This window comes from Perca fluviatilis, chromosome 4, assembly GCF_010015445.1.
Source record: "Perca fluviatilis chromosome 4, GENO_Pfluv_1.0, whole genome shotgun sequence".
NCBI classification, from domain to species: domain Eukaryota; kingdom Metazoa; phylum Chordata; class Actinopteri; order Perciformes; family Percidae; genus Perca; species Perca fluviatilis.
In genome coordinates this window covers 18,450,837-18,478,106 of record NC_053115.1, presented here as the reverse complement: position 1 = coordinate 18,478,106, position 27,270 = coordinate 18,450,837, and the positions used below count along the sequence as shown (strand labels likewise).

Genomic DNA, 27,270 nt, shown 5'->3' with positions numbered 1-27,270 from the left:
CATGTGGCAGGGCACCTTTAAACTATTAATGCCGTTAGCGCTGCCGTAGCCTGCTGTTCGGCTCATTTTTTTATAAGCAGGGTGGAATGGTGGTAATGAGCAAGCTAGCTAGCTAACTAACTAAATAGCCACTAAATGAGTAATATTTGGACTTAATCCTTCATCCACAAACTCTTGTCACACTTGTCACAGCATAGGATAGCAGATTGCTATCGCCAGATGATGGATAACTTTGTTTGGATCATTTTCTGTAACCAGTGTAGGATGGCGGAATTTTTGGCAAAAAAATTCCAATTGAGATGGGTCCGAGTCTGGAGCTCTACAGCTAGACCATGGATGTATAACACAGACTGTATAAAAAGAGATGTAAAATAAGAGATAAACCCTTCTTAACTGATTGGCGGTTGTATACAACTGCAAGGTGGTAAATCTAATTTTAGGAGGTTTTATTACAGTTACATTTTAAATTAGTTATAATCTGCTAATCTGATGATGATGATGATGATGATGATGATGATAATTTGAACAATCTGTAGGATCTTTGCCCTTTTTTTGGCATAACGGAGATCAGCGCAGTGTTGGTTTGTTGGTGGAAAGTACCCTTCTCTATGGCAGTTCTTCTGCCTCCTCTGGGTCAAGAAGAGGCAGATTTAGCTCTTTTAGGAACTCCTGGCATTGTGTCGGATCTGAGTTGCAGGAGGACTCATACAACTTGGAGTAAAATTATTGAAAAGTGGTGCTGATATCTTAAGGATTTGTTGAGATACCTCGGTCTGTGTGGATGCTGTTGATAGTAGCTCTGGATTTACTTTGTTTTAATTTCAGAGCAAGCAATGTGCTTGGTTTACAGCCGTTAAAATAGTAATTTTGCCTCACTCTGTGCATTATGAACTCAGCTCTCCTTCTTAGCAAATTATTTAGCTCTGCTCAATTTTTGACTAGAAGAGTATGTGTAGATTTAGAAAAACAAGTCTTAAGAGATTGCTCTAACAATTTACAGCGTTCTTCCAACTCCGCTATCCTTGCCTCTCTTTTCCTCTTCAAGTTGACCGCGAAGGAGGATGTGAAATCCCTAATAAACCCTTTAGTTGCTTGCCATGTCTATGCGGGATCAGGTACTGAGTCTGTATTAATTGATATGAATTCAGCCAGTTTGGTTCTAAATTCTACATCAAAAGCTGTGTTCTGGAGAAAGAAATTATTAAATTGCCATCTCCTAGATCTTTCTCCTAACATATCACAATGGAAAGTGGTTATCAGCGCATTGTGGTCAGACAATTGCTGATTCTATTGCTATCATGTGGAACATTGCCTTAAGTTCACTGGAGCACAAAAAATAATCAATGCGGGAGTGGGTGAGGTGATGTGTGGAAAAGAAGGTATAGTTCTTGCTAATATGATTGTGAATTCTCCATATATCTGTAAGATGGTGGGATTCCACAACTGCTTTGAACATGTCGGATATTACATTACATGTCATTTAGCTGATGCTTTTATCCAAAGCGACTTACAATTTTACAAGTGCTTTCACCTGTGAAGGTTCAAACTCCAGACAACAAGTAGTAAGTGCAAGTACATTAGCTTTAAATAAGCAAAGCTACAAAGAGACATATGAAAGTGCAGGTTCAAGATTTTTTTTTTTTAATTATCCGAGGTGTAGTCGGAAGAGATGTGTTTTTAGCCTTCGGCGGAAGATGTGTAGGCTTTCGGCCATCCTGATGTCGGTGGGGAGCTCGTTCCACCATTTGGGAGCCAGGACAGTGAACAGTAGGGATTTCGTTGAGTGATTAGTTCTCCCTCGCTGTGAGGGGGCAGCAAGCAGTTTGGCTGATGCAGAGCGAAGTGGGCCATGTCCTGGATGTAAGCTGGGGCTGATCCGTTCGTGGCCCTGTATGTAAGTACTAGTGTCTTGAAGCGGATGCGGGCAGCAACTGGTAACCAGTGAAGAGAGCGGAGGAGCGGTGTGGTGTGAGAGAACTTGGGGAGGTTGAAGACATGCCGAGCTGTTGCGTTCTGAATGAGCTGCAGGTGTCGGATGGCACATGCAGGGAGGCCAATTAGGAGGGAGTTGCAGTAGTCTAGACGTGAGATGACTAGAGCCTGAACCAGAACCTGAGCCGCCTTCTGTGTTAGAAGGGGACGTATCCTTCTGATGTTATGCAGCATGTATCTACACGATCGGGTGGTTGCAGCAATGTTAGCAGTGAAAGAGAGTTGGTAGTCAAGTGTCACACCCAGGTTTTAACCAGTCTAGGTGGGGACTAACACAGAGTTGTCAATTGTTATAGTCAGGTCTTGGGTAGGAGAGCCTTTCCCTGGAAGGAAAAGGAGCTCAGTCTTGTCAAGGTTGAGTTTCAGATGGTGTGTGGACATCCAAGATGAGATGTCAGTTAGACAGGCCGAGATAAGTGCTGCTACTTGAGTTTCAGACTCAGGAAAGGAGAGAATTAGTTGGGTGTCATCTGCGTAGCTGTGATAAGAAAATCCGTGCGACTGAATGACAGACCTGAGAGAGTTGGTGTACAGAGAAAAGAGGAGGGGACCCAGGACTGATCCCTGAGGAACCCTTGTTTTGATTGGGCAAGGATCTGAGCTAGATCCTCTCCAAGTTACCCGGTAGGTTCGGTCTGCCAGGTAAGATGTGAGCAATGAGAGTGCAGAGCCTGAGACACCCAGATTCTGGAGTGTCGAAATGAGGATCTGGTGGTTCACTGTGTCAAAGGCAGCAGAAAGGTCCAGAAGGATGATGATGGAAGAGAGAGGTCATTCTAGCGATGTGAAGCTGCTCAGTGACAGCAAGGAGGGCAGTTTCTGTTGAGTGACCAGCCTTGAAGCCAGACTGGTGGGGATCAAGAAGGTTGTTCTGGTGGAGATAGGTAGAGAGTTGATTATAAATTGCACGCTCAAGAGTCTTAGATAGAAATGGAAGAAGGGAGACGGGTCTATAGTTATTTACATCAGAGGAGTCGAGTGTTTGGTTTTTTGAGTAGTGGGGTCACTCTTGCCTCCTTGAGGGCATTGGGGAAACAGCCAGTTGACAAGGAGATGTTAATGAGACGGGTGAGGAAAGGAAGGAGGTTAGGAGCAATGGACTGGAGAAGGTGAGAAGAGATAGGATCCAGGGGGCAGGTGGTTGGGCAGGCAGAGGTAATCAAAGTAAGAATTTGATTTGGAGATAAAGGGGTTAAAGAGGAAAGAGTACTGGATGTGATGGATGGTAAGGTGATTTCAGAAGGTGTGGTGGAGAATGAAGAGCGTATGTCATCTATCTTTTTACTGGCTACAGCGTACATCCATGCATTCGAGGCCCATAGAGCAGTCGCACTATCCACACAGTGGTGTGGATTCATTACAGTATAATTTAAGTAATCCTGTTAATGTTCTCTGATTCACGCTGGGCAACAATTAAAGCAAAAAATGTACACTACAAATTTGCTCCATGTTGTTGTCACCGTCCATAACTTTGCAACAAACTCTACCAGCACCAAACATGTATCAGAAAACACAAAGCAGACCAATCAGAACAATCATAATTGCCTAGGGATTACAAATTAAAGGAAAAATCTCAATAATGGCAAACTGTAATTTGGCTAGCTGGATCAAGAAAATGATAGCTCAGCACTGGCTCCCCCCCCCACTCGCTTTGTATAAAACAGTGGTTGGCGTATTTTCTGGACATAGTTATGCTTGAGCTCTCTACAGCAAGGATGAACAAAGCCTAGTCATCGACTATAGACCTATGGAAAAACGCAGCAGCACAAGTATCAGTCCTAATGACCTCAACATCACCAGAATTAGAGGAAAGCGACTAGGCCTTTGAACAGACAGCTAAAGTATAATTATATAATAATAATAATAATAATAATAATAATAAAGTATAAAGATTTTAGGCATATGTCATATTGTGTCAGCTGCAAATTTCGGAAAATATATTTCACAAAGGTCCCCATTTATATTTACTTATTTTGTTATGTGACTCATCCCTGTTATGAAGCTGTTCTGTTGCAGCTTCTTGTCAAATTCCAATAATCGATTGTGATTTAAAACAACAATAAAAGCTGAAACTTGCATTTGTCTGTTGTTGTCACAGGTAGTTTACTTTACAGCCACTTTCCCCTATTTGATGCTGGTGGTTCTGTTGGCTCGTGGACTCACTTTACCAGGAGCTATTGATGGCATAGCTTTCTACCTGTATCCTGATCCAGCAAGGTTGGTGGACCCTCAAGTAAGTAATAAAGTCGAACATTCAACATAAGACAAGCTGTCCGCTTAATTGCCTTGCACCGGAAGTCCAAATAGCCTACTGTAAAAAGTTGAATGATATTTATGTTTTTGCATTTGGTTAGGTTTGGATGGATGCAGGTGCACAAGTTCTTTTCTCTTTTGGGATTTGTCAAGGGAGTTTAACAGCTCTGGGTAGTTACAATCAGTTTAACAATGATTGCTACAAGTAAGTGCTCTCTGCTCTTCTGCTTTTTTATTTAAATGCATTTCTACAAAGTATGTAGCCTAAGATTATTTTTCTTTTGTTTTCTCAAACATACTATTATGAATTAGAGCTAAAGAGAGTGAGTCAAGTACAATGTAGTAAAGGCCTTTATTTAGTTAGGCATTTTAGGGACTGTTCGTTATTTTTTTCAGGGGCCACCGGAGGAGTTTTGGGACCTTCAGTCAAAATAGACATGACCCTCCCCTCCCCAGTAGTAATTTTTCTATGACCAATTTGGAAACAGTGCTGCCCCTTCCCCCCAGCAAACTCATGGGTCAGACCCATCTGGTAGCGGGGGCCAAGACTGAGAGCTACATGGATAAATATGCACCAAACAAGACACTTTGAAATTTTGCTGTTTCTATTCATACAAAAGTTGGGTAACCCCCACCCGCCCCACCCTCTGGACTAAAAAATGTTGAATGACCCTCAACAAAGAATAGAAAGACCCTCCCCTATTTTCTCCGGTGGTCCATTCCATAAATACTGAATGGTCCCTTATCAACCTGCATACTCTTCATCAATGGAGAGTTAATGAAAGACTCACTCATCATCAGCGCATATAGATACATTTCAATATATTAACAAAGTATAAAGCTAGCAACAGCCAAATGTGTTCACTTTTACCATTATCTCTATCATGGTCTATTTTTTTCTTCTCATTGTAACATTTTTACACAATTAGTTTTTAAAACCGAAAACAAAATTACCAAAGAGTCATTCATTAGCTAAATTGATTTTCTTTTGTTTGTTTCTTCAGGGACACGTTTATTCTGTGTTTGGTGAATGGTGGGTCAAGCTTTGTGGCAGGGTTTGCTATCTTTTCAGTTTTGGGCTTTATGTCCTACGAACAAGGACTGCCAATATCTGAAGTGGCTGCTTCTGGTAAGACCATCAGCACACCACTTCTGTTAGAGTACACACTGTATATTTAACGATCACGTCTCTGTTTATGTAAAGTGCTCTGACTAAACCTAATTATATAGACATGGTTGAGAAGTCGTTTGTGCTCCAATACGGAGCCTGCTGGCTGCAAAATGTGTGTTAGTGTGGTTTAACTATGTGTGTAGCCATTTTGAATTGGAAACTTCCAGCATAATAATGTACTGCAGGGCACATTGCTCATCATAACTCATCAAGCTATTAAACAAATCACATTTGATCTTGAAATGGCAAATGTTTCTTTTAATGAATTCATCTTTAATGTAAAAAGAAATCTGACATGTTTGGAACATGTGTTTGTTGATTTCAAATAATGCACTGCATTTTCTTTTTACAGGACATGGAAAATGGTTAGAATGTTATTGATTATCCTGTTAATCATACATTTAAGACAATTTAACACTCTTCCTGGGCTCAACCACTTAAATAAAACGGCAGTTTCATTGACTTTATTGTAAAGACAAAGAAGATAATTTGTGATAGCTGGAATACAGACTGAGTGTATTTTATCTTTTGTTACATGATAACACAATAAGATGGATATTGCCCCTTAAAAGTAATCTAAATTATATTGTGAAATAAAAGTTTCATCTGCATGTTCTCAAGTATTGGAATTGTATTTTATAGGCTTTCATGTGACAAAGTAATTGATTAATTGATTGATTGATTGATTGGAATACAGGACCTGGCTTGGCATTTATTGCCTATCCACGTGCAGTAGCCATGATGCCTTTTCCTCAGTTATGGGCTATATGTTTCTTCATCATGGTCATCTTGTTGGGTGCAGATACACAGGTGAGATAAAAACACATTAGCATTAAGCAGTTATAAATCCTCAATTTAGTTTTATTATTTAACCTTTGTTGATTGCAGACAAAAGCTGTTTGTCTTAAAGTATTTCAGTTTACTCACAGGTCAGTGTCTCTGGCAGTTTGTAAGTCTGGAGTGCCTGATGACGTCTGTGACAGACATGTTCCCCACCTTGTTTCGAAGAGCTTATCGTCGAGAGTTGCTGCTGCTTTGTCTCTGCTCTGTTTGCTTCCTTCTCGGCCTTCTTCTTGTCACAGAGGTGAGAGTCCATGTTTGCAGTGTGTTCACATAACAATGAATAAAAACGAGCCGGTGTACCCTCCAAAAAGAGGCCAATACAATCTCCCCTGGACCTGTAGCACGCTGAACTGTTTTACTCATCTCATTTTTAAGCAGAAAAAAATGTTAAGCATCTCAACATTTAGCAAAATTGTGGTGTTGTTTTTGTGTGTGATGTGTGGTAACAATCAACCCTCTGTCTGCCTGCAGGGAGGCTTATATTTCCTTCAACTTTTTGACCATTACGTTTGTAGTGGCAACAATCTTCTCCTTCTTTCAGTGTTTCAATCGATAGCAATCGGAGGGATATATGGTGAGTCATTATGGTTATCCTGCATTAATCGATAATTGATAATTGAAACGCTCCGCTTCTTCGACCAAATTATAAGAATTTTTAAAAGATCTGTGTTTTTGTCAGCAGAAGTTTTGCTTAAAATCAGTTTCAGGTCATTCACAGCCAGCATTAGAAACAGTTTCCCCAATACACATTTTGTCCACCAGAGAGCACTGACAACTTGTACAATGTTGCATTTAGTACATATATTAGTCATAATTATTTTAATAACCACATTTGAGGGATTCTCATTTAAAAGATTTATTTCATATGTGGATTTTTTTAATTATTAAATTTAAATGCTGAAAATATGACTGGTTGGGTCTTCAAGTACATTCTGTACAATACAACTGTTTTTGAAGGTCTTAACAATTTCCCCATTGAATCGGGTTACAGTTTGTATCAAGCTGCAGCAGAGTGGTCAGTTTCTCTAAACTGGGGCTGCTATGAACTAAATGATGGATGAACACACCACATTTTAGGTCTGAGTTAAACAACAGTCAAGTTTTTACTTAAATTACAAGTTTGTTTATTGCTGAATAAGGGTGTGTTGGCACTCTTACATTCATTTGGTGCAATTGTGCCTTTATCACATGGCCTTCACTTCTGATCTCACTCCTGTGGTACTTTGTCTGTTGATTTACGAGATATTTTGTCCACAATTGAATTCCTATGTTCTGTTTTACACTTAGCTTTCACTCCTGTTTAAGCTTGATGGGCATTTGATTGTCTTGAGGAGGGGGAGGGGGAAGGAACGTTTGATCTTTTTGGCACTGTTTCTTTGGATGTGAATGAATAGAAAAGAGCTAAGAGATCTTAATACATTCAAAACATGTCCTTCACACTCCCCTGTCAGCAGAGATTTAAATGATGCCTCAAAGGGGTTTTGGTTTTGTGTGAGAAAATATTTGACATGGTAAAGTGGTGTTGTCAACTGTAGTAGGTTACATATAATAATTGTAATACTAGCATCCACAATAGTTCCAGACTATTAAGCGCACCTGAATATAGGCTGCACTCACTGAATTTAAATTTTTTTTTTATTTTGAACATAAATAAGCCGCATATGTCTATAAGCCGCAGGTGCCTACCGGTACATTGAAACAAATGAACTTTACACAGGCTTTAACGAAACACGGGTTGTAACAAAAATAAACAGGCTTTAACGAAACACGCCTTGTAACAAAAAATAAAAAAATTGCAGTAAACAGTAGCCTACCAAGAAAGTCATTGGTCACTATCTTCCTCCACCTGTGCACTGAAGTCATCTCCTTCGGTGTCCGATATTGGATCGTTTTCATTGTCTCTCTCGTCATTTTCATCCAGAGGTACATCCCCCGCTGAGCCCTCTCCAACACGCAGCAGTCCAGCCTTTCGAAACCCGTTGATGATAGTGGATTTTTTTGACAATGCTCCACGCTGTCAGGACCCACTGGCAGACTTGACCATAAGTTGCTCTTCGCATGCGGCCCATTTTAGGGAAGGATTTCTCCCCACTTGTCATCCAAGCCTCCCAATGAACACGGAGCGCCACCTTAAATGCACGGATGATTCGCCTTTCCTGTTGACAGTCTGAGTGAGAGGCAGGTCAAACGTCAGAGGAACCTCATCCATATTTATGATGTGGTGCGGGTCAATGGAATGCTCCGCTATCTTTGCATCAGTGAATTTGCGGAAGTTTGAAACTTTTTCCTTGTAGTCGGGAGGGAGCTGCTGACACAGACTCGTCCGTACCCTGATGGACAGGCCTTTACGTCTCATAAATCTGAGACACCACGATGGTCCACCTCTAAAATCCTCAAACTTCATTGCAGTAGGCGATTGTTTTGGCTTTCAGTCGGATCTGCACAGTTGAAACACCTCGGCCGTCTGCTCTCTGTGTGTTGACCCAGTCTTCGAGCTCATTTTCTAGTTCGGACCATCTGCTTTTCTTCCCTCTGAAAGCTTTAGTTGTCTTTTTGCACTGAGTCAATTCCTCACGCTGCTGTTTTCAACGTCTTATCATCGATTCATTAAGACCAAGCTCCAGTGCAGCAGCTCTATTTCCTTTTCCAACAGCCAGATCAATCGCCTTCAACTTGAAAGCTGCATCATATGCATTTCTCCGTGTCTTTGCCATGATGAGGGTGAAAAAATGACTACTGTAATCAGAATGATGGGAAGTTTGAGCTTGCTCGATTTAATCTAAACAGTAAACAAAAAAGTTTTTTGACCTTGATCTGCAATTTCATTGGTCTAATGAAAGCTTCATGCTGCCAAAAAACTGAACACGTCACAGAATGTGTTTTTTTTTTAAAAAACAATTTGAAAACGGGAAAAATCCATATATTAGCTGCGTCATTGTTTAAGCCGCGAGGTTCAAAGCGTGGGAAAAAAGTTGCGGCTTATAGTCCGGAAATTACGGTAAATCATGAAGGTGCTCTTTGGAAGGGTAACACAGAAGTTGAAAAAGAAAAAAGGTCAAACGCACTCTTCTTGCTAATTTTTTTAAAGCCTTTATTTAAATGGCTATTTCATATCGAAATCTTTGTACATTTAAAATAGAACTGGGCAGTAACCCACGCGTAGCGGCACAAACTGCCTTCCAATACATTTGTGATTTGGAGTCAGTGCACAGGAGTTATCAGCATCGCCCATAAATTCACATCACATTATGCATTTGTTTGTGTTCTAACTATAGTTTTAGGTGACTATTAAACTCACTTTAAAACAGGCTATTTTTCTTTCGATTATCAGGTGCAGATCGTCTCTATGACAACATTGAAGACATGGTGGGTTATCGTCCATGGCCAATGATGAAGTATTGCTGGCTTTATATAACCCCCACTGTTTGTCTGGTGAGTTAAATGGTTTCTTTAATTCCTGTCAATAGAAAAAAATATGTTGTTTAGTGTACTGTGCATAATGTAGATGGCAAAGTGAGTCTTTTCTGTGAGAATGCCAATGAACAAAGGAAAATGTAAGCAGTTTTGGCAAACTTCTTTGGCTAGGAACAAATTCAAGAGTTTTGAGTTTACCATCAGTCTTCTTCTGTCCTCAAATTTCATCACTCCATCATATATGTAGTAGGTAATAGGTGGTGCGAGTGTTGGGAGTGAGGAGGAAGAGATAGTGAATGAAGTGAGGATTTTAAAAACATGAATTATAAAGAGGTTCCTGAGAATTTCATTTGGGCAAACAGGCTGGCCTCTGTTTGGAGGGATAGGGTCACAAAACGTGTGTATTTCAAGATATTGCCTACCGTGAGGTGATACAGAGAGGAAGGAAGAGAAACATATAGCCACTGTTGGGGATTTACCTCCTATGTGTCCCTTCTTGTGGGACAATGTGTCTGACTCCAATAAAAGACCTATATATCCCTGCGCATTAATTAAATTGGAATTACACTGATCCTAGGCAAGAACCAAATAAGATGATAAGATAAAGTCAACTACATTTGTTTAACCAGTCAAGCATCGGAGTTTCAATACACAGATCTGTGGGATGACAAGGCACGCAGAGACTCAGTTTCCCTAGCAATAGACAAAAATCCGGAGCCGGTCCACGTATTTCTAGACTGTCAGACCTCGTGAGCCCCGATATATTCTTCCCCTCATCTCTTATATTTTCTTTCTTGGGCCACCTCTTCTTCTTCCGCACCGGGACTGCTATCTTCACCCAACACCCGCCGCGGGGGGAGCACTGTATTGTCTCATCCTCATTTGTTATTGCTCAGGGCCACTGTGACCCTAACTATCATATTTACCACTTAAGCTAAACCATCTGTGCGTCAGAGTTTCCTTTGTTTGGGGAACCACCGTCTCTATGACAGCACACAATATCTGTGCAATAAGCATACACCAAAACACACTTGGTCTCTTATGGAAACCTTTTACATTATTTTTATATTTATCTGCAACTAGTTTTTTTCTGGCATATAATTCTGGAAACTTAATACACAGTGGCAGCTGGTGATAATAATTTTTTTGGGGGGGTGCTTTTTTTTTGGTGAGATGGGGGCAAATAAATATAAAGCAGTACTTTGAAACTGGGCAAAACAACCAGCACTACTTTATTTAAACAACTATGTATTTTGTATTTAAAAAGAGCAAGACAATATGATAGAAGATTCAAGTTACAAACATAAGAAGATAGTGACTCTGACTGAGTTTTTTTTAAGTATATATCCTCCCACCCACTACCAAAAAGCATATTAACTACTTGAACATAAATGTTGCTCTCCTTTCCTTTTGGCCTTTTTATTCTTTTCAAGGTTAAAAAGCACCTCTCAGCTTTAGCTGAGTCATGGGTGTGGTAATGACAACTTTTAGGAGTCACAGTTTCGGAAAAGACTTGTTCGAGATTATTCTCCATAAACAGCTGGAATACGCGGGTACGCTTTCATGGTGCTGCTCAATGCATCTTCAGGAAAGGTATACTTGTACTCCTTAAACCTGTCCCCCTGCAACAAGGTGGCACAGACAAGGTGGTCTGTGAAGGAGAAACACTCCCTGTTGTCACAGACAACATATAGAAATAAAAAAAAATAATAATAATATATATATATATATATGCATGTATGTATATGTATATGTAAATGTAAGGTAGGAGCCTGGAGTAGGCCACTAGTTGTCACTGTTGCAATGACATTTCAAAAGAAAAATAGAGCCATTTGAGTTTTTTTTCTTTTTTTTTTAAAGATACATTTTTGGGGCTTTTCCCTTTATTTAGAAAGTGGATAGAAAGGGGGAGAGAGATGGGGGATGGGGGATGACACGCAGCAAAGGGCAGCAGGTCAGATTTGAACCCTGCGCCGCTGCAGGACTGCTCTTACTGGGTGAGCTAGACGTTGCCGTGCCATTTTGTCCCATACAAGACACAGTAGTTTTTGGTGTGTAGATTTGGTGGGTAGTTTATGACTTCATATTTCATTTGATCATTTATTTTTATTTTGCCAGTTTATTCTTTTCAGGATGCTGTTGTATAATATTAAAATTATGATTTTTGTAAGGATTTATACCAAACAAAAAATGTTTTCTTGAGTCTATAGAATATGATATGTGGCAGCACAACAATAATGTAAAATGGTATTTTGACTGATTTCTATAACAAACTCACTTGCTGCAATCCTTTCACGGTCTTCTGGACTGAGCGCCAGGCGCCTCTTTGTTGGCCGAGAACCACTGCTTTGTTCACCAATGGAATGGAGAGAGTTTCTGCAATGGATAAAGATAATTTATTATAATATTGGCAAACGAGAGTTAAAAATGAGAGAAAGCAAATAATTTTCGCAGCGTGTTTGTGTATTTTGTTGTGTTGTGTGTATTGCAGCGCATTTGCTGAATGCTGCACGTGTTGTCAAATTAATGAAGTTGTTTTCTTAATTTGCTTGTGTTTTGTCTATTTGCATGTGTTTTCTGAAGTTGCAGGGCGTTTGCCACCGTATCTCTGTGCTCAAAAACAGTATTGATAGTGCAGTAGCAATGGACTCAGCTGTAGCTGACTGCAGAGGGATGAACTCAAAAAATCTTTCCTGCATGTTTTTGTCAGCTCCACAAAATGTCACACAGTCTATTATCTACACCAGCATTCTTTATTTTGCGCGAACGTATGCAGCTTCTTCTTCTCTGGTTGCAAGTCGCAATTAAAAATAAGTAGAAGAAGAACTGCAATATGTCACACCGTCGGACCCATGGATGTTGTCGGTACACGATCCGTTCTGCCTGCACGATCCGTTCTGCACATGCGCAAGATAATACTGTTTTACAGAGATACGACCTGCACGATCTGTTCCACGCTAGCCTATGGCTAGCCTCCACCAGGAAGCTAACGTTAGTTTAGCTAACAGCTAATTCGGCTAACCGCTAGCTGACAGCTAGATTCAGTCTAAAATAACGTTAAGTCAAACTTAATGGGAAAACCAGGCTACAGCTAAATTAAGACTTTACAGTAATAACAATAAAGACAAATATTGAGTGATTGTATTTTAAATGAGCACAAGTAAAGTAGAACTGACGTAACAGCTGTTATATACGTTTATTTTCAAGTTTTATTTTGAGGGTCTTTTAAAGTTATTACATGCTGTCTCAGCTAGCGGTTAGCCTATATAGCTGTTAGCTAAACTAACGTTAACTTGGCTGTCGACTGGAAGCGTGGAACAGATTGTGCAGTGTCGTAAATCCTCGTACAACAGTGCATGCGCGAACATTTTGCGCATGTGCAGAACGGATCGTGCATGTGCAGAACGGATCGTGTACTGACCAAGGGGGTAAGCTTCGCTTCAGAACTCGAACCTCCGATGGCGCCATTTTGTTGCTACAAAGGTATCACCTCCTGTTAGCTGACCCCCATTTTTTTTTTTACGTCACTTGACTGCGAATAACTTTACATCTGAAGCGTTTAAAGACTCTATTTGTCCATTGTTTAATTCTAAAGAAACACGACAATGTATAAAAGGCTCCATTACCTTGTACCTCACGTTATGGCTCCGTAGCAGACATTTTTGTAAAAATAGGCTAACGATTGTGTCATAACCAAGTGACTTACTGTCGCACAGTAGAGGAATTACCGTATAGTACAGGAAAAGCTCGCAAGCAGTTTCGACTTACATTAGCTGTTTAGGTTTAATTACTAATGTTAACTAGCATGTTAGTTAGCAATAATTAGCCTGTGCCTATGTTATCTCCTTACATATACCTACGCTCTCTGTCTCTGTAAGATTGGGAATGATTGAGATTTCTCTTGGCACAGCTACCAGAAGACTTCACACTTTCAGACACGTTGCTCACATCACATTTACGTTGTCTCTCTCAGTTGGAGGCTGCGCAGTAAAGCAAGAGATCACCGGAAAAGTGCTTCTAATAGCCTTCACTGGTCTCCGTCCAGAGCAACGGGGTCTATTGGTCCATTATATATCATACCCTCAAAAATGACTTGACTGATGCAGAGTGCGCACTGACATCTGAAGCTCTGCTAGTTATGCTGCAAAAGCAACAATGCATCCAGGTATGCAGCCCAAGACCAGCTTTGTGACAAACTACAAAATCGCCAAAACAGTAAGCCATTTTTTGAAGGGGAGTTTATTAAAGAGTATTTGGTGGACTCTGCTGCGCTAATATGTCCAGAGGAAAAAAAAGAGATGTTTGAGAATGTGCCGCCTGACATAAAATTAATATTGAGCAGAATTAAGTTCATCCTATAGGTCCGACCCTCCACAACAGTCCCTGTTTATCATGTGGCCCCTTGGGAAAATGAATTGACCACTCCTGCCAGGACAACGTATGTAGGAGACCGGCTAAATGAATTCACATGCATCTAATTAGCTCATATGGGCTACTTAGGTGTAGAAGATAGCTGCTAGTCTGGGCTGTGAACATTAGGGTCTGTTTATATTAATATAATTAACAGTCTATGGGTCTAACCCATTTATGGAGTCAAAACACGTGATTTGGCCTTGATTTGCATTATAACTGTTGTTTGTGAAGAAAAGAAGGATGGCCTTCAGAAATAACAATGTATGGTACTTTCACTTTCAATTGATTGTTTGAAAACATTTTATGGGATGGTCCGAACTAAAATTGCACATTATACCTTTCTAAGGGTCTTAAATGTCATGTGTGACATGTGTTATGTTATTACATGTGTATACATTTAAATGTAACTAAGTAACTTTTACTTAAAGTACATTTTAAATGAACTACTTATTACATTTACTTGAGTAATTATTCAGATAGGTATTTTTACCTGTACTTAAGTAATATTTAATCAAAGTATTGGTACTTTTACTAAGTACAATATTTTAGTACTTTTCCACCTCTGATTACCATACAGTACAGGAGAAACTCGCAGGCAGTTTCGACTCACATTAGCGGTTTAAGTTTAATTACTAATGTTGACTAGCATTTTAGTTAGCAATAATTAGCCTGTGGCTATGTTATCGCCTTACATATACCTACGCTCTCCGTCTCTGCAAGTTTCTTAATGATTGAGATTTCTCTTGGCACAGCTACGAGAAGACTTACAACTTTCAGACAGGTTGCTCACGTCACATCTACGTCTTCGAGCTCAGTTGGAGGCTGCGCAGTAATGCTCAGCCATCACCGGAAAAGTGCTTCTAATATCCTTCACTGGTCTCCGTCCAGAGCAATGGGATCTGTTGGTCCATTTTATATATGTCAATGCCTCAACCTCATCATTCTCAGCCACTCCCTCTGTTCGCTGATTGGATCGCCAAAAATTTGGCTGGAGAAAACCCAAGACTATACCGCGAACCCAGATGCAGTACTGAAGAGAAATGAAAATTGAGCGTAAGTACGTAGGAGGGCGGAGCCAGGCTAATGAAACTGCATGAAACATATTGAAACATAGAAAATAATTAACCGATTAAAGCTAGTTTTTATTAAATGCTGAGGCACTTACTACCAGCTGGCACATCATACGAGTAAACTATTTTATTTTATTTTTTCATTTTATATCATTTTTGTATACATTTATATTTTTGGAATTTGATGGGGGCAGCACCTTAGCGCCCTCTATTAACAAGCAGCCACTGTTAATACATGGTACTATATGTTGACAATTCACAGAACACCGAATGCATTTTTTTACAACTTTCCCAATCACTCACTTTTCACCTCAAACTGACAAAAAATAAGGAGGAGGGAGTGATCATTACAATAGTATACAAGATAAAGGACAGAGGGAAACATTATTATTAACACTTCAAAAGTTCAAAGTTTGGGCAAAGTCAAACAAAGACAACAATTGTCTTGTCAGCAAAGCCCGGTAGTTACAATGAAATACAATATACACAGAAGTACCAAAAGTATAGGCCCCCATGCCTCCACAACAGCCTCCACTTTTCTTCTGGGAAGGCTTTCCACCAGATTTTGGATTCTGCTGCATTGTTAGTACAGTGTTAGTTAGGTCAGGCAATGAAGTTTGGAAATAAGACTTGGCTCACGTCTTAATTTTTACCAGAAGTGTTTGATAGGGTGGAAGTCAGGGTCCGGTTTCACAAAGATGTTTTTGAGTTAGGCCAGTTTTGCTCTTAGATTAGTCCAATGCAAGTTAGAAAAATTCACAGAAATAAAGACTAAGCCTTATTATTATTATTATTATTATTATTATTATTATTATTATTATTCTAAGCCTAAAGTGTGAGCCACCCTACCCCAGCCAACTCTGAACTAAGAGGCAAGGCAAGGCAGCTTTATTTATATAGCACAGTTCAGCAATAAGGCGATTTAAAATGCTTTACATAAAACATTAAAGAGCAGTTAAAACTATTTAAAGAGAATATAAAAACAGCTAAAATAGAATAAGACAGGTATGAAATACAAGAGTAAAAGTTATGCAGTGTAAGAAATTAACCTTTTGTGGTGGAGTGGAGATACCCAAACGCAGGTTGAGGCAGGCAGGAGATGGTTTGAACATGAGGTTTTAATCCAAAAGAAAGCGGAAGTACAAAGACTGGAAAACACTCAAAGTTACGCAGGGAAAAACAAAAAGCAACAGGTGAATAATGCACAACAGAACGATCTGACCAGCATGGACCCAGCGGTGAGTCACTTTGAGACATTTTTTCACCCTTTGGACTCTGATGGGTGGAAGTTGCTGGGCATGTTTCGGGGGTTGCACCAAAAGAACCCTAGTTTGGCCAGACACCTAATGGAGGTTCGCTGGCAGGCGACTGCCAGGGAGTGTGGCCTCCCCTACGTCGATCCTGTCCCTCCTGTCCCTCCTGCAACCCTCCTGACCCTGGGCCAGCTAGCAACCACCCTGAGTCCCAGCTAGCTAGCGGTCCCCCTGAATTCAGGCTAGCTAGCAGCCTCCCTAGAGTCCCTGAGTCCTCTAGTGTCCCCGAGTCCTCTAGTGTTCCTAGTGTCCCCGAGTGTCCCTACTAGTGTCCCTAGTGTCCCCGAGCCCTCTAGTGTCCCTAGTGTCCCTGAGCCCTCTAGTGTCCCCGAGTCCTCTAGTGTCCCTGGTGTCCCCAAGCTCTCTAGTGTCCCTGGTGTCCCCGAGCTCTCTAGTGTCCCTAGTGTCCCCGAGCTCTCTAGTGTCCCTAGTGTCCCCGAGCTCTCTAGTGTCCCTGAGCCTTCTAGAGTCCCCGCGTTTCCTAGAGTCCCCACATTGTCCAGCGCCCCAGATCCCTGGCTGACTAGCAGCCCTCCAGATCCCCGGCTGGCAAGCAGCCCTACTGATCCCCGGCTGGCTAGCTCCCCCCCTGAGACCGCCCCTGAGACTTTGCTGGTCTCTGGCGCCCCTGGGACCGCCCTTGGGACTTTGCCGGTCTCCGTCGCCCCTGGGACTGCACCTGGGACCGCCCCTGGGACTTTGCCGGTCTCTGGCGCCCCAGAGATTGCCTCTGAGACCCCCCCTGAGTCACCATCCTGGTCACCTTGCCCGTCTCCGTCCCGGTCACCGTGCCCATCCTTGTCCCTGTCACCGTGCCCGGCTTCCTTTCGGTCACCGTGCCCGTCTCTGACCCCTTCACTATATGTGTCCCTATTACTTTCCCTGCCCCTAAGTCTAAGTCTGTCCCGTCTGTGTCTGAGCCTGCCCTGTCTGAGTCTGTCCTGTCCAAGTCTGTTTTGTCCCAGTCTGTTTCGTCACAGTCTGTCTGTTTTGTCTGAGTCGGTCCCGTCCAAGTCTGTCCAGTTCAGTGGCCCTTTGTTCTCCCCCAGGTCTCTCCGGCCCTCTGTCACCCCCAGTGCTCTGTTCCCTGTGCCCCCAGTGCTCTGTTCCCTGTGCCCCCAGTGCTCTGTTCCCTGTGCCCCTGGGCTCTCTGTTCCCTTTAACCCAGGGCTCTCTGTTCCCTGTGCCCCAGTGACTTTTTTTCCCCCCACAGACTCTCTCGCCCTCCCTTGGTTGTTTTCTGTTTTGTTTTGAGTCGTCTGGTATCCGCCCCTTGTGGAGGGGGTACTGTTATGGTTTCAGTACTTTGGTCTCAGTATTTTGCTTTGTATTTTGTTCCATTTCTGTTGCCTGTTTATAGAATTCTGTATGTATCCTGTTTTGTATATTCCGGTTGTGTATATTTCTGTTCTCGGTTATGTATATTTCTGTTTTTCTATTCCCCTGTTCATTGTATGTTTCAGTTTGTCCTGTTTTAAGTGTGTATCTCTGTTTGTACTGTGTATTCCTGTTCGGTGGTTATTATGTTCTGTTTCCTGTTTTATTTTGATAGTCTAGTTTTCTGTCTTGTCGTGTCTTGTTTTACTTCCTGTGTTTTCCCGCCTTTTTTGATTACCCTGTTTCCCCTAATTAGGGTTGGGTACCGTTTGGATTTTTACGATTCCGATGCCGAACCGGTACTTTTAAAACGATTCCGATTCCTAAACGATTCCTAAACAGATTCTTGAAAAACTTAAAAATGGCATAAAAGAAAGGCTTTTTATGGAGTTTTTTTTTTATTGAAAATTATTTAAATTTAACAATATATTAACGTTTTAAAGTACTTAAATATATAATAGGAAAACCTAAGTCACCTAACACACAACTACAATAATTTAACAAATAACAGTTACACTATTAACAAGTAACAACAAAATAAATGTTGTTGAGTTGGTATGCCAACCAGCTTCAAACTTTAGCAGTTCTTTTGCAGAAAAATGACCATATTTGCCTTCTCTGACAAGATACTACACCTCTCCTGACTTATGGCATGTAGGTCTACTGCATAGGAGAAAACTCTCTCAGACGGTGTCCAAGAGGTCTGTACACCCAGGTATGAGTTTGAAAGGGCAGACAATTTGGGGAGGCTGTCTCGCCTCCCCCACCACCAGGCTACAGGGTCTTGTCATGAACGATAGACTAGCAGAGTAAGTGTAATATGTTTACTAGCGATCACGTGCAGTCAGTGAATTATTAATATACTTTTACGTCCGTTTTGGTGAGCCCAGAGGGAAAATATGCCATTTTAAAAGTAGCCTACATATACGCTAGCTCAGGGTGCGAACTACGGGGGAGCTAGGGGGAGCTCGGCTCCCCTTAATAAGACATGGGCTCCCCTGAAAACGTGATTTGTGAAATTTTGGGGGGTCTCTAAAAATATTGACAATGTGTCATTTTGACGTGCAATTTCAGTTTTGTGTAATGTGATCATCGTGAATTATAATGTGTAAAACTGCAAAAATATAATTCATGCGTGATGGTGATTTAAACCCAATTCACTTCAATAAAGAAAACTATACATGTTATTCTTGTTATGAGCATCAAGGCGTGGCGGCGCTGCGGTGCAAATCCAACTCATGTTTAGTAGGCTACATGTTAACTCAAAGATTCGTAGAAAAAATATAAACATTGGAGGCCATTAATCGGTGCGCAAAGTCCTTGAAATCCATTCTGCAGTAAGCATCATATAGCCATGGCAAAAAGAAAACAAGGCAGTTTAATTAATTTTGGTTTTACTAAGAAACTGTGTAGCGATGACATTAATAGCACGACTAATTCACCTGCTGCAAGCCCTGTTAGCACACCTCCCACCAGGGTGACAACGCAAGAAGAAGCTGAAGAAATAATGTCCTCTCTGGCTGAAGTTGATCCTAACCCCTCTCGCTCCTCTCTCCCGTTAAATTGGAACAGCCAGCAGTGGAGAGCCTGGAAGAGCCGATATACATGGCTGTTTGTTAAGGATGGGAGCTTGGGGTGCGTCGCTATGGTCTAATTGAACGGAGGAATTCTGGTGTTCTTCTCATTGTTTATATATTTGTGGGTGGCTGTTTGCCCTATCTATTCCTGTCGATAATGTATGATAGGGTAAATCCTGTATAGTGCATACACTTGTAGCTGTTATGTATCTTTGTAAGTCATTGTAAGTTGCAAGCGCACGAGCCCCGCGTGGAAAAAAAGTGGGCTCCCCCGAAGGCCACGGTATAGTTCGAACACTGCGCTAGCTAACGGTAGACTACAGAGAAAGTGTGATATTTTTACATCCGTTTCAGAGCGTGTACAAAAAGCCGTCTATCAGCTGTGATAGTAGAGTGCATGTCGGGGGAATAGCGCGGACACGCGCTTCACACCGCGAGCGGGCACGTGCGCCACTCGGCAGAAAAGGGAGTACGAAAAAAAGAGGCTGCCGCTGTCCGGAGCGACAGAGGGAAAATATTTCAGTCGGAACCGAAATGAGGAACCGAAATTCGCGTTCTAATCCGGTCCGAATACTACCGTTTGCGTAGGAACCGGTACCATAGTGGAACCGGGTTTCGGTAGGCTACCCAACCCTACCCCTAATGTGTTTCACCTGTTGTATCACCTGTCCCTCGTTTGTTCGTTACCTCATGTATTTAACCCCCGTGTTCCCTTTGTCTCAGGTTGGATCGTTTTGAGTTTGCTCCTGTTCGTTCCTGCCTGTGTGTTGCTGTCATGACCAAACAGGAATACACAGTACAAACAGAGATAGACAGTTAAAACGGGACAAACTGAAACACACGATGAACAGGGGAATAGAAAAACAGAAATATACACAACCGGAATATACAAAACAGGATACATACAGAATTCTATAAACCGGCAACAGAAATGGAACAAAATACAAAGCAAAATACTGAGACCAAAATACTGAAACCAAAATACTGAAACCATAACATAACCATTAATTAGAAAAGGAAGCATCAAAAAGAAAAGTCTTGAGCCTTGATTTTAAAGAGCCATTTTTCCATGGTAACAATGACATCTGCTGACCAGAGGCGCCAACAATGACAAAGGCCGCATTAACCTGTTGGGAATATACAGCAGTCATTCTCATTTTCCCAGGGAAGCTATCCTGACTCCAGTTACATACATAAAGGAGTTATGAAAGCTTTCAAAGGGAACAGCAATGTGTTAATGAAGCCCTCCAGCCAGACGTGCTGCCAGCAAGTTCCAGCATGATTACTCAATTTGACACAAGGAGCAGCGAATGAGCCTTAATGCTGTTGGTGTTGTTTATTCCCTCCTTTTCTGTGTGTTTCGGTTGACCAGTTTAGGAAACCTGCACTGCACATCAACGTTTTGTCTAATGTGAAGTGACTGATTGTTTCTACAGAACCTCAGGCAGCTTTGCCGCCCTGAAAACAAGATGCACAGCCATCTATCTTAAGTCTGAGTAGAGCTAAGAGTCACTCTGTCATAGTCTATCTGTGGGAAACAGCCTCAGGATGCCAGTCAAGTTCTTTCTTAGATAACTCAGAAAATTACTTCTTTAAGGAGTTTTTCTTTAAGAGCATTGTCATGTTAAAACAGGTAAGACCCTTCCCCAAACTTTTGTCACAATGCTAGAAACATGATTTTCTTAAAAATGACTGTGTATGCTACTGTAGAATTTAAGATTTTGCAGTGTAGCCCAAACTGCCCAGACCAAAGGTATGTGGACAGGGGTTGTAAGTCATTTGCAGAACCTCAGTTTCAGGGGAGTCCAAATTGTTTTGGCCATATCTATCTAATAAAGTGAGACGTATCTGTATACGTATTGGTAGGCCTATGTACAGTATGTATGCATGTGTGTCCGTGTATGGGGGGAAGGTAACCTGCACGTCACACGCAGATGCCACATGCACAACGTGTTACAACAGCGGGGGGGTTTCTTCACTTTCCTGGAGCACGAGTGGATACCTGAAAGGAACATCGCGACTGTTGTGTGGAATAGTGTAGCCTAAAGGCCATTTTATATTTGTGCGTGAAATTGACGGCATAGCCCCGCAGACCCCCGCAGACCCCTCTGCGTCTACGCCAGACCCTACGCCATAGCCTGATGCGCACCTCTCGAAAAATTTAACTACACGTCGCAGCGACGCATGTCGCTCGGCCGTGGCTTGGTAGCGTTGTACTTCCCCCGGCTCATTTCCTGGTTCTCCTTCTCCATAAACAACATGAAATCAAGGAGAGGGTTAACTTTTCCTGCTACAGATTTCCCACCTTGGTCGGAAAACACAGGGGAGACACTTTGTTTCTCTCACTATGACTCTAGAGTCGGTACTCGCTCCGAAGCTAATCGCTGTCACTCTCTCACTTCTCCCTTGCTCTATCACCCACTCCACACACACACACATGCCGGCTCGATGCACACACTAGCGCACAAGTATAAACACCAGGCCACTTACGTAGGCTACGGCGAGAGCTCTGCGTGGATCCTCCGCACAACTGTAAAACGGCCTTAAGGTTGGCGAAAAAAAGGCACTATACGCTTTTCAGTGTCTATGATTTCGATAAGAGGGAACTCAATAAAAAGCCATTTGCCAACACTAAATATCAAACAAAAGCCAGACACTATATAGTATTAGTTGCTGTGAGCTATAGCCTACATTCACCACTTCTAAACAGAGGCAGAACATAGCGTAATCTCTGAGATTATTCCTTCATAGGGCTGTGCAGTGCGAGAAAATCGCAGAGATGAACCGGGCTGACACAGCAGTTTTCATCATAGACACCTTGGGTCGGGTTAATTAAGTCTAGCCTACTGCTAATTGCCGTCAACAAAATACCCCCGCGAATCAAATCCACTACTTCACCGTTAACCGTCAGGCTACTAAACCTGTATGGAAATGTACACCTCTGCTGAAATGTTAAATCCGTTAATGATAATACAATACTAGACTACAGCCCGCACACACATAAACTGTCCGGTTCTAGGGGTGGTTGATTAATGCAGATATGTGCTGATTGGCTCTCATAACGGGCCAGGTGGATAGCACACTGTCATGACTCCATGATGCTAATGTCTGATTAATCCACATTTTCATTGTGATATTTTGTGATTACATTCTGAATGTGCAACTATATCAGTCAATCAGTAAGTCAGCAGCAGACTATACAGTGGATTTGCATATTAAGTGGTTTGGGGTCCTTCTGTAAGTAACTTTGGGGTACAATTTGGTTTTGAAGAATTCTACAAGCAGCAATACCACAGGCCAAGCAATCGGCCCGTTCCAAACAGGCACATTTTCAACGGGCACTGTATATGTAAATGAAAAGACACTACTAGAGACCTGTAAATTATATTATATGTGTGTTATGTTTACGGAGAGCACTTTAATAAACATAACATTCTTCAAGGAGAAAATGTTTGATAAACAACGTTTGACAACACCGAGGCACGAGTCGACATCGTTGGACTGGAGGTAAAATTGTTGATCCGACATGGTTTTTACTGAAGTATGTTTTTCTTTTGTCAGGGTACCTTTGTCTTTTCAGTGGTGAAATACAAGCCTCTCAAGTTCAACAATACCTACGTCTACCCAACCTGGGCTTATGCTTTGGGTTGGTTCCTTGGACTGTTCTGTGTTCTCCTGGTTCCTCTGTGGATCATCTTTAAAGTTACTCAGATGAAAGGGACGATAGTGCAGGTATGTACTCAGTAAAGAAAGATAAATATTCCGAAAACACAAATAAAGTCTTACCTGATCTCGGGCTTTAACAAATAGTTGATGGGCAGAAAATGAATCACCAACTATTTTTTTATAATCGAGTCATCATTTAAGTTGTATTTTTAAACCAAAATGGCATATACCAACTGGTTCCAGCTTCTGTAATACAAATATTTGCTCGTTTTTGAATTCTTTTGTGATAATAAACTGAATATCTTTAGATTTTGGCACGTTGGTCAGACAAAAACATGCAATTTAAATATGTAAATTTGAGCTCTGGGAAATAAGGGTATTTTTGTCATAGAACCATCAATTAAATCAGCACAGTGATCAATGATGAAAATAATCGTTAGTTGCAGTCCTAAGCCCAAACTTTTTCAGTAGTGACGGGAGGCTGGAGTCATTGCTAGGGACAGTTTTTAATGGTTTGCAATTTCAACTTTGTGTGCCATTTATAATAGTTTTTTTATTTTCATTTTAGTAATAATTTACAAATCTATTTTACGTTTCATTGTTTTGATTCTTGCTTATCGTAATTACTTAGACTTAGAAGGATAAGACTGTCTTGTAACCTGGGACTAAAGGCTGTTTTATGCTTCTGTGTCAAATTGACGGCGACTCCCCAGACCCCTCGCTCGCGTAGCCTGACGTGCACCTCTCAAAAAATATAACTACACGGCACGTTGCTCGGCTGTGGCTGGGTAGTGTTGCATTTTCCCCGACTCATGTCCTGGTTCTCCTTCTCCATAAACAACTTGAAATCAAGGAGAGGGTTAACTTTTCCTGCTAAAGATTCCCTACTTTTTCATGACACTTGGGGGGTGGCATGAGCACTTAAAAAAAATCACTCTGCGCTGCAAAGCACAGAAGCTGTGTGAGAAGGGGAAAGGGGAGAGGGGGCTGAAACAGACTCTGTTGAGAGCTAAAAGACGGCTAGATAGTAGAAGTTCATGAAAGCAATCCAACTTGGTAAAAAAAAAAGACAATACTGCTCTGCCAAATGTCTTCAAAGGAATGAAACCTTGATAATAAAGAACAGATATTTAATAGTGATAAAGATATGGTGCACTCCCAGGCTTTAGGATCCACAAGGAGGAGCGGCGCGTGCAGCAGCAGGCCGTGTGTGTGTGTGTGTGTGTGTCAGTGTGTCAGTGTGAGCGCCTGTCCTACTGAAACAGAGAATTAGCTCCACACATAGTTCATTATAGGCTAAATATTCACATTTTACATGAAAAACGTTACTCTCAGACGTGTCTAGTATGGGACGTTGCATAGCATTACTGTATGTGCTGGGGTACATTTTCACATAATTTATATACAAGTGGACACCTGAGTATTATTCTCATATTGATAACTCATAACATGCTTTTAGGGATATTGTAGTCAAATATAGTGATTGTGATGTCATAATGCAGCAACAAAGTAATCTGTATTTTCTGTCTTTAAAAAACTACTAATCGATTAAAGGTTAAGGCTGGTGATAGTCTGTATTTTTGAATCAATAAATCCCATTAAAGACCCAAAATCACAGCGTGATAAATCTTCTTTCTCCAAAAACCCATCAATGAGCAGCATGTTGTTAGGAAGTGATTAGCTAGTAGTACACAGGTCATACTGTACATACTATAGGTAGCTACAGTGCATGTAAATACGTAAGTCAAGGTGCATTAATTTACTACAAATTGTTTTAAGACTGACAGCACCAACACACATCCTATACGCATGTTAAAAATTGACATTTTCAGTAGAAATAAATGGGCTTAAATATAACTTTTTTTGTTTGTTTGTTGTTGTTGTTTTTTTTGGGTCTAGCCCAGGGTGTAATTTAATCTAGAACCGACACTGGTCAGAAAGCACAGGGGAGACACTTTGTTTCTCTCACTATGAGTCGGTACTCGCTCTGAAGCTAATCAGCGTCACTCTCTCACTTCTCCCTCGCTCTACCACACACTCCCCACACACACACACACGTGCCGGCTCGACGCACACACCAGCGCACAAGTATAAACATCAGGCCACTTGCGTAGGCTACGGCGAAAGCTCTGCGTGGAGCCTCTGCAGAACCATAAAACAGGCTTAAAGTCCCTTACAATAAACTGCACCATTAAAGCAACGGTAACACTTTACAATAAGGTACACAAAAAAATAGGTAGTTAATGATTAGTTACTGTTTTTGAAAGAATAATGAATGATTAGTTACTGTTTTTCAGAAGGGTAGTTACTGTTGTTTGAAAGAGTAACGAATGATTAGTTACTGTTTTTCAGAAGGGTAGTTAGCCTACTGTTTAACAGTAACTAATCATTAGTGCTTGAATCACAGTCAATCAGTAAGTAATCATTAACTAATCATTCGTTACTCTTTCAAAAAACAGTAACTACCCTTCTGAAAAACAGTAACTAATCATTCGTTACTCTTTCAAAAACAGTAACTAATCATTAACTATCTATTTTTTGTGTACCTTATTGTAAAGTGTTACCAAAGCAACACTAGAGAACTTTACCTGCTTTGGTCCCCCTACAGCTTGGAAACTGAGTTGTCCCATTATGTCTCATTCGAACTACAGATCCGCTACCTGATCTGGCAAACTTGCATAGTGCGGTTATAGTTGATAGAGGGCCGCTAAGCGAATGCAGAAGTGCCGTACACCCTGTTACGAGATGATGAACCACTGAAACGATTTTTGAAACATTATTTTAAGTTACAAAAACTTCTCTAGTGTTGCCTTAATACAAATAATGAATGTAGCTAATACTTTTTCCAGTACCATGTACTGTCCTTTTAAGCCATTCAATTAGTTTAGTTAATTTGAGGCAATGAAGAAAACAACTTTGTATTTCTCTTTATAAATCAGAATCATGGTGACATAACAGCTCAGTTCTATATTGCAGAAAAATAAAAGCTTGGTTACTCAAGAACAAAATATTCTATGCAACATGGTTGCATAACAGTACAAGTACTGTTTTACAACAAGCATCAGGGTCCAATTACATACATACAGGAGTTATGAAAGCTTTCAAAGGGAATAGCAATGTGTTAACAAAGCCCTCCAGCCAGACGTGCTTCCAGCGAGTTGCAGCTGCATACTCAACTTGACATAAGTAGCAGCGAATGAGCCTTAATGCTGTTGGCGTTGTTTATTCCCTCCTTTTCTGTGTGTTTCTGTTGAGCAGTTTGGGAAACCTGCACTGCATATCAACGTTTTGTCTAATGTGAAGTGATGACTGATTGTTTCTACAGAACATCAGGCAGCTTTGCCGCCCTGAAAACAAGATGCACCACACCGCAAAGCAACCTGAGCAATGCCCTTTAAATCCAGACGACACTCCTGTTGCAAATGAAAACAAAGCAAGTGGCGGAGCTGAGATGGAGTTGCAAATGTGAAAAACTGAACATTTTTGATTAAGTTTTAAATGTGATAAGCAAGCTAAGCATGTTTTAGAAATAATGACTTCCAGTTCTGCTGGGTTACCATACCAGTCTGCAACGTGCACAATCAGTCTTGTGTACAAAATGTGTCTGCTGTAGACCGAACAGTATTGAGAAGACTTTAAAAGCTATTTTCAGTTAAAGCAAACATGTAATTTGTCAGATAAAGTCATCATTTTCATGTTTCAGTATGCCATTGAGCACGTGGTTCTTTACCTTGGAGTCGCAAAATAATTTCCGGGGGTTGCCACATGGGTGTGGGAAAAAAAAAAGATAACATATACCTATGGGAATGCTTTTTATATTACATTACCTGTATCAGTGACATAATTTACCTTATAATAGATTTTATGGAGTGTGTTTTTGAGAGTTAAAGTGTGCATGCACATGAGTTTCTGATTCTGTTCTGGTGGTCAGAAGAAGTAATGGGGTGTGTTTGGTAAAATTTACAGTGTGTGAAGTGTGTCACATGTGTATGCAGCGGTGCAGCTCGAGTTGCCTGCCTGAACTAGCTCGCAGTTGTCAGCCCATTTATCTAAAATTTCTGGCACAAATTATTATTATACAAAATAAAACTTGACTTGACAGGTTGACAGGATGACATATCATTCATTCATATCTTGTGTAAGATCAAAAGTCTTGCCTTTAAAGCCTTCAATACCATGTC

The 27,270-nt window shown here is 41.1% G+C and overlaps 1 protein-coding gene across 2 annotated transcripts in view; it reads left to right on the top strand.

The window, feature by feature from the left end:
• LOC120557078 (sodium- and chloride-dependent GABA transporter 2-like) overlaps positions 1-27,196 on the top strand; it is a 34,933-nt gene extending 7,737 nt beyond the window's left edge. For both annotated transcript variants that reach the window (XM_039797105.1, XM_039797104.1), the window contains exons 7-15: positions 4,091-4,225; positions 4,347-4,450; positions 5,250-5,374; positions 6,114-6,226; positions 6,363-6,500; positions 6,731-6,833; positions 9,591-9,691; positions 22,985-23,155; positions 26,415-27,196. In XM_039797105.1, the coding sequence (XP_039653039.1) occupies positions 4,091-4,225; positions 4,347-4,450; positions 5,250-5,374; positions 6,114-6,226; positions 6,363-6,500; positions 6,731-6,833; positions 9,591-9,691; positions 22,985-23,155; positions 26,415-26,558 (1,134 nt within the window). In that variant the 3' untranslated portion in view covers positions 26,559-27,196. The remainder of the gene's footprint in view (positions 1-4,090; positions 4,226-4,346; positions 4,451-5,249; positions 5,375-6,113; positions 6,227-6,362; positions 6,501-6,730; positions 6,834-9,590; positions 9,692-22,984; positions 23,156-26,414) is intronic.
• The last annotated feature ends 74 nt before the right edge of the window (positions 27,197-27,270 follow it).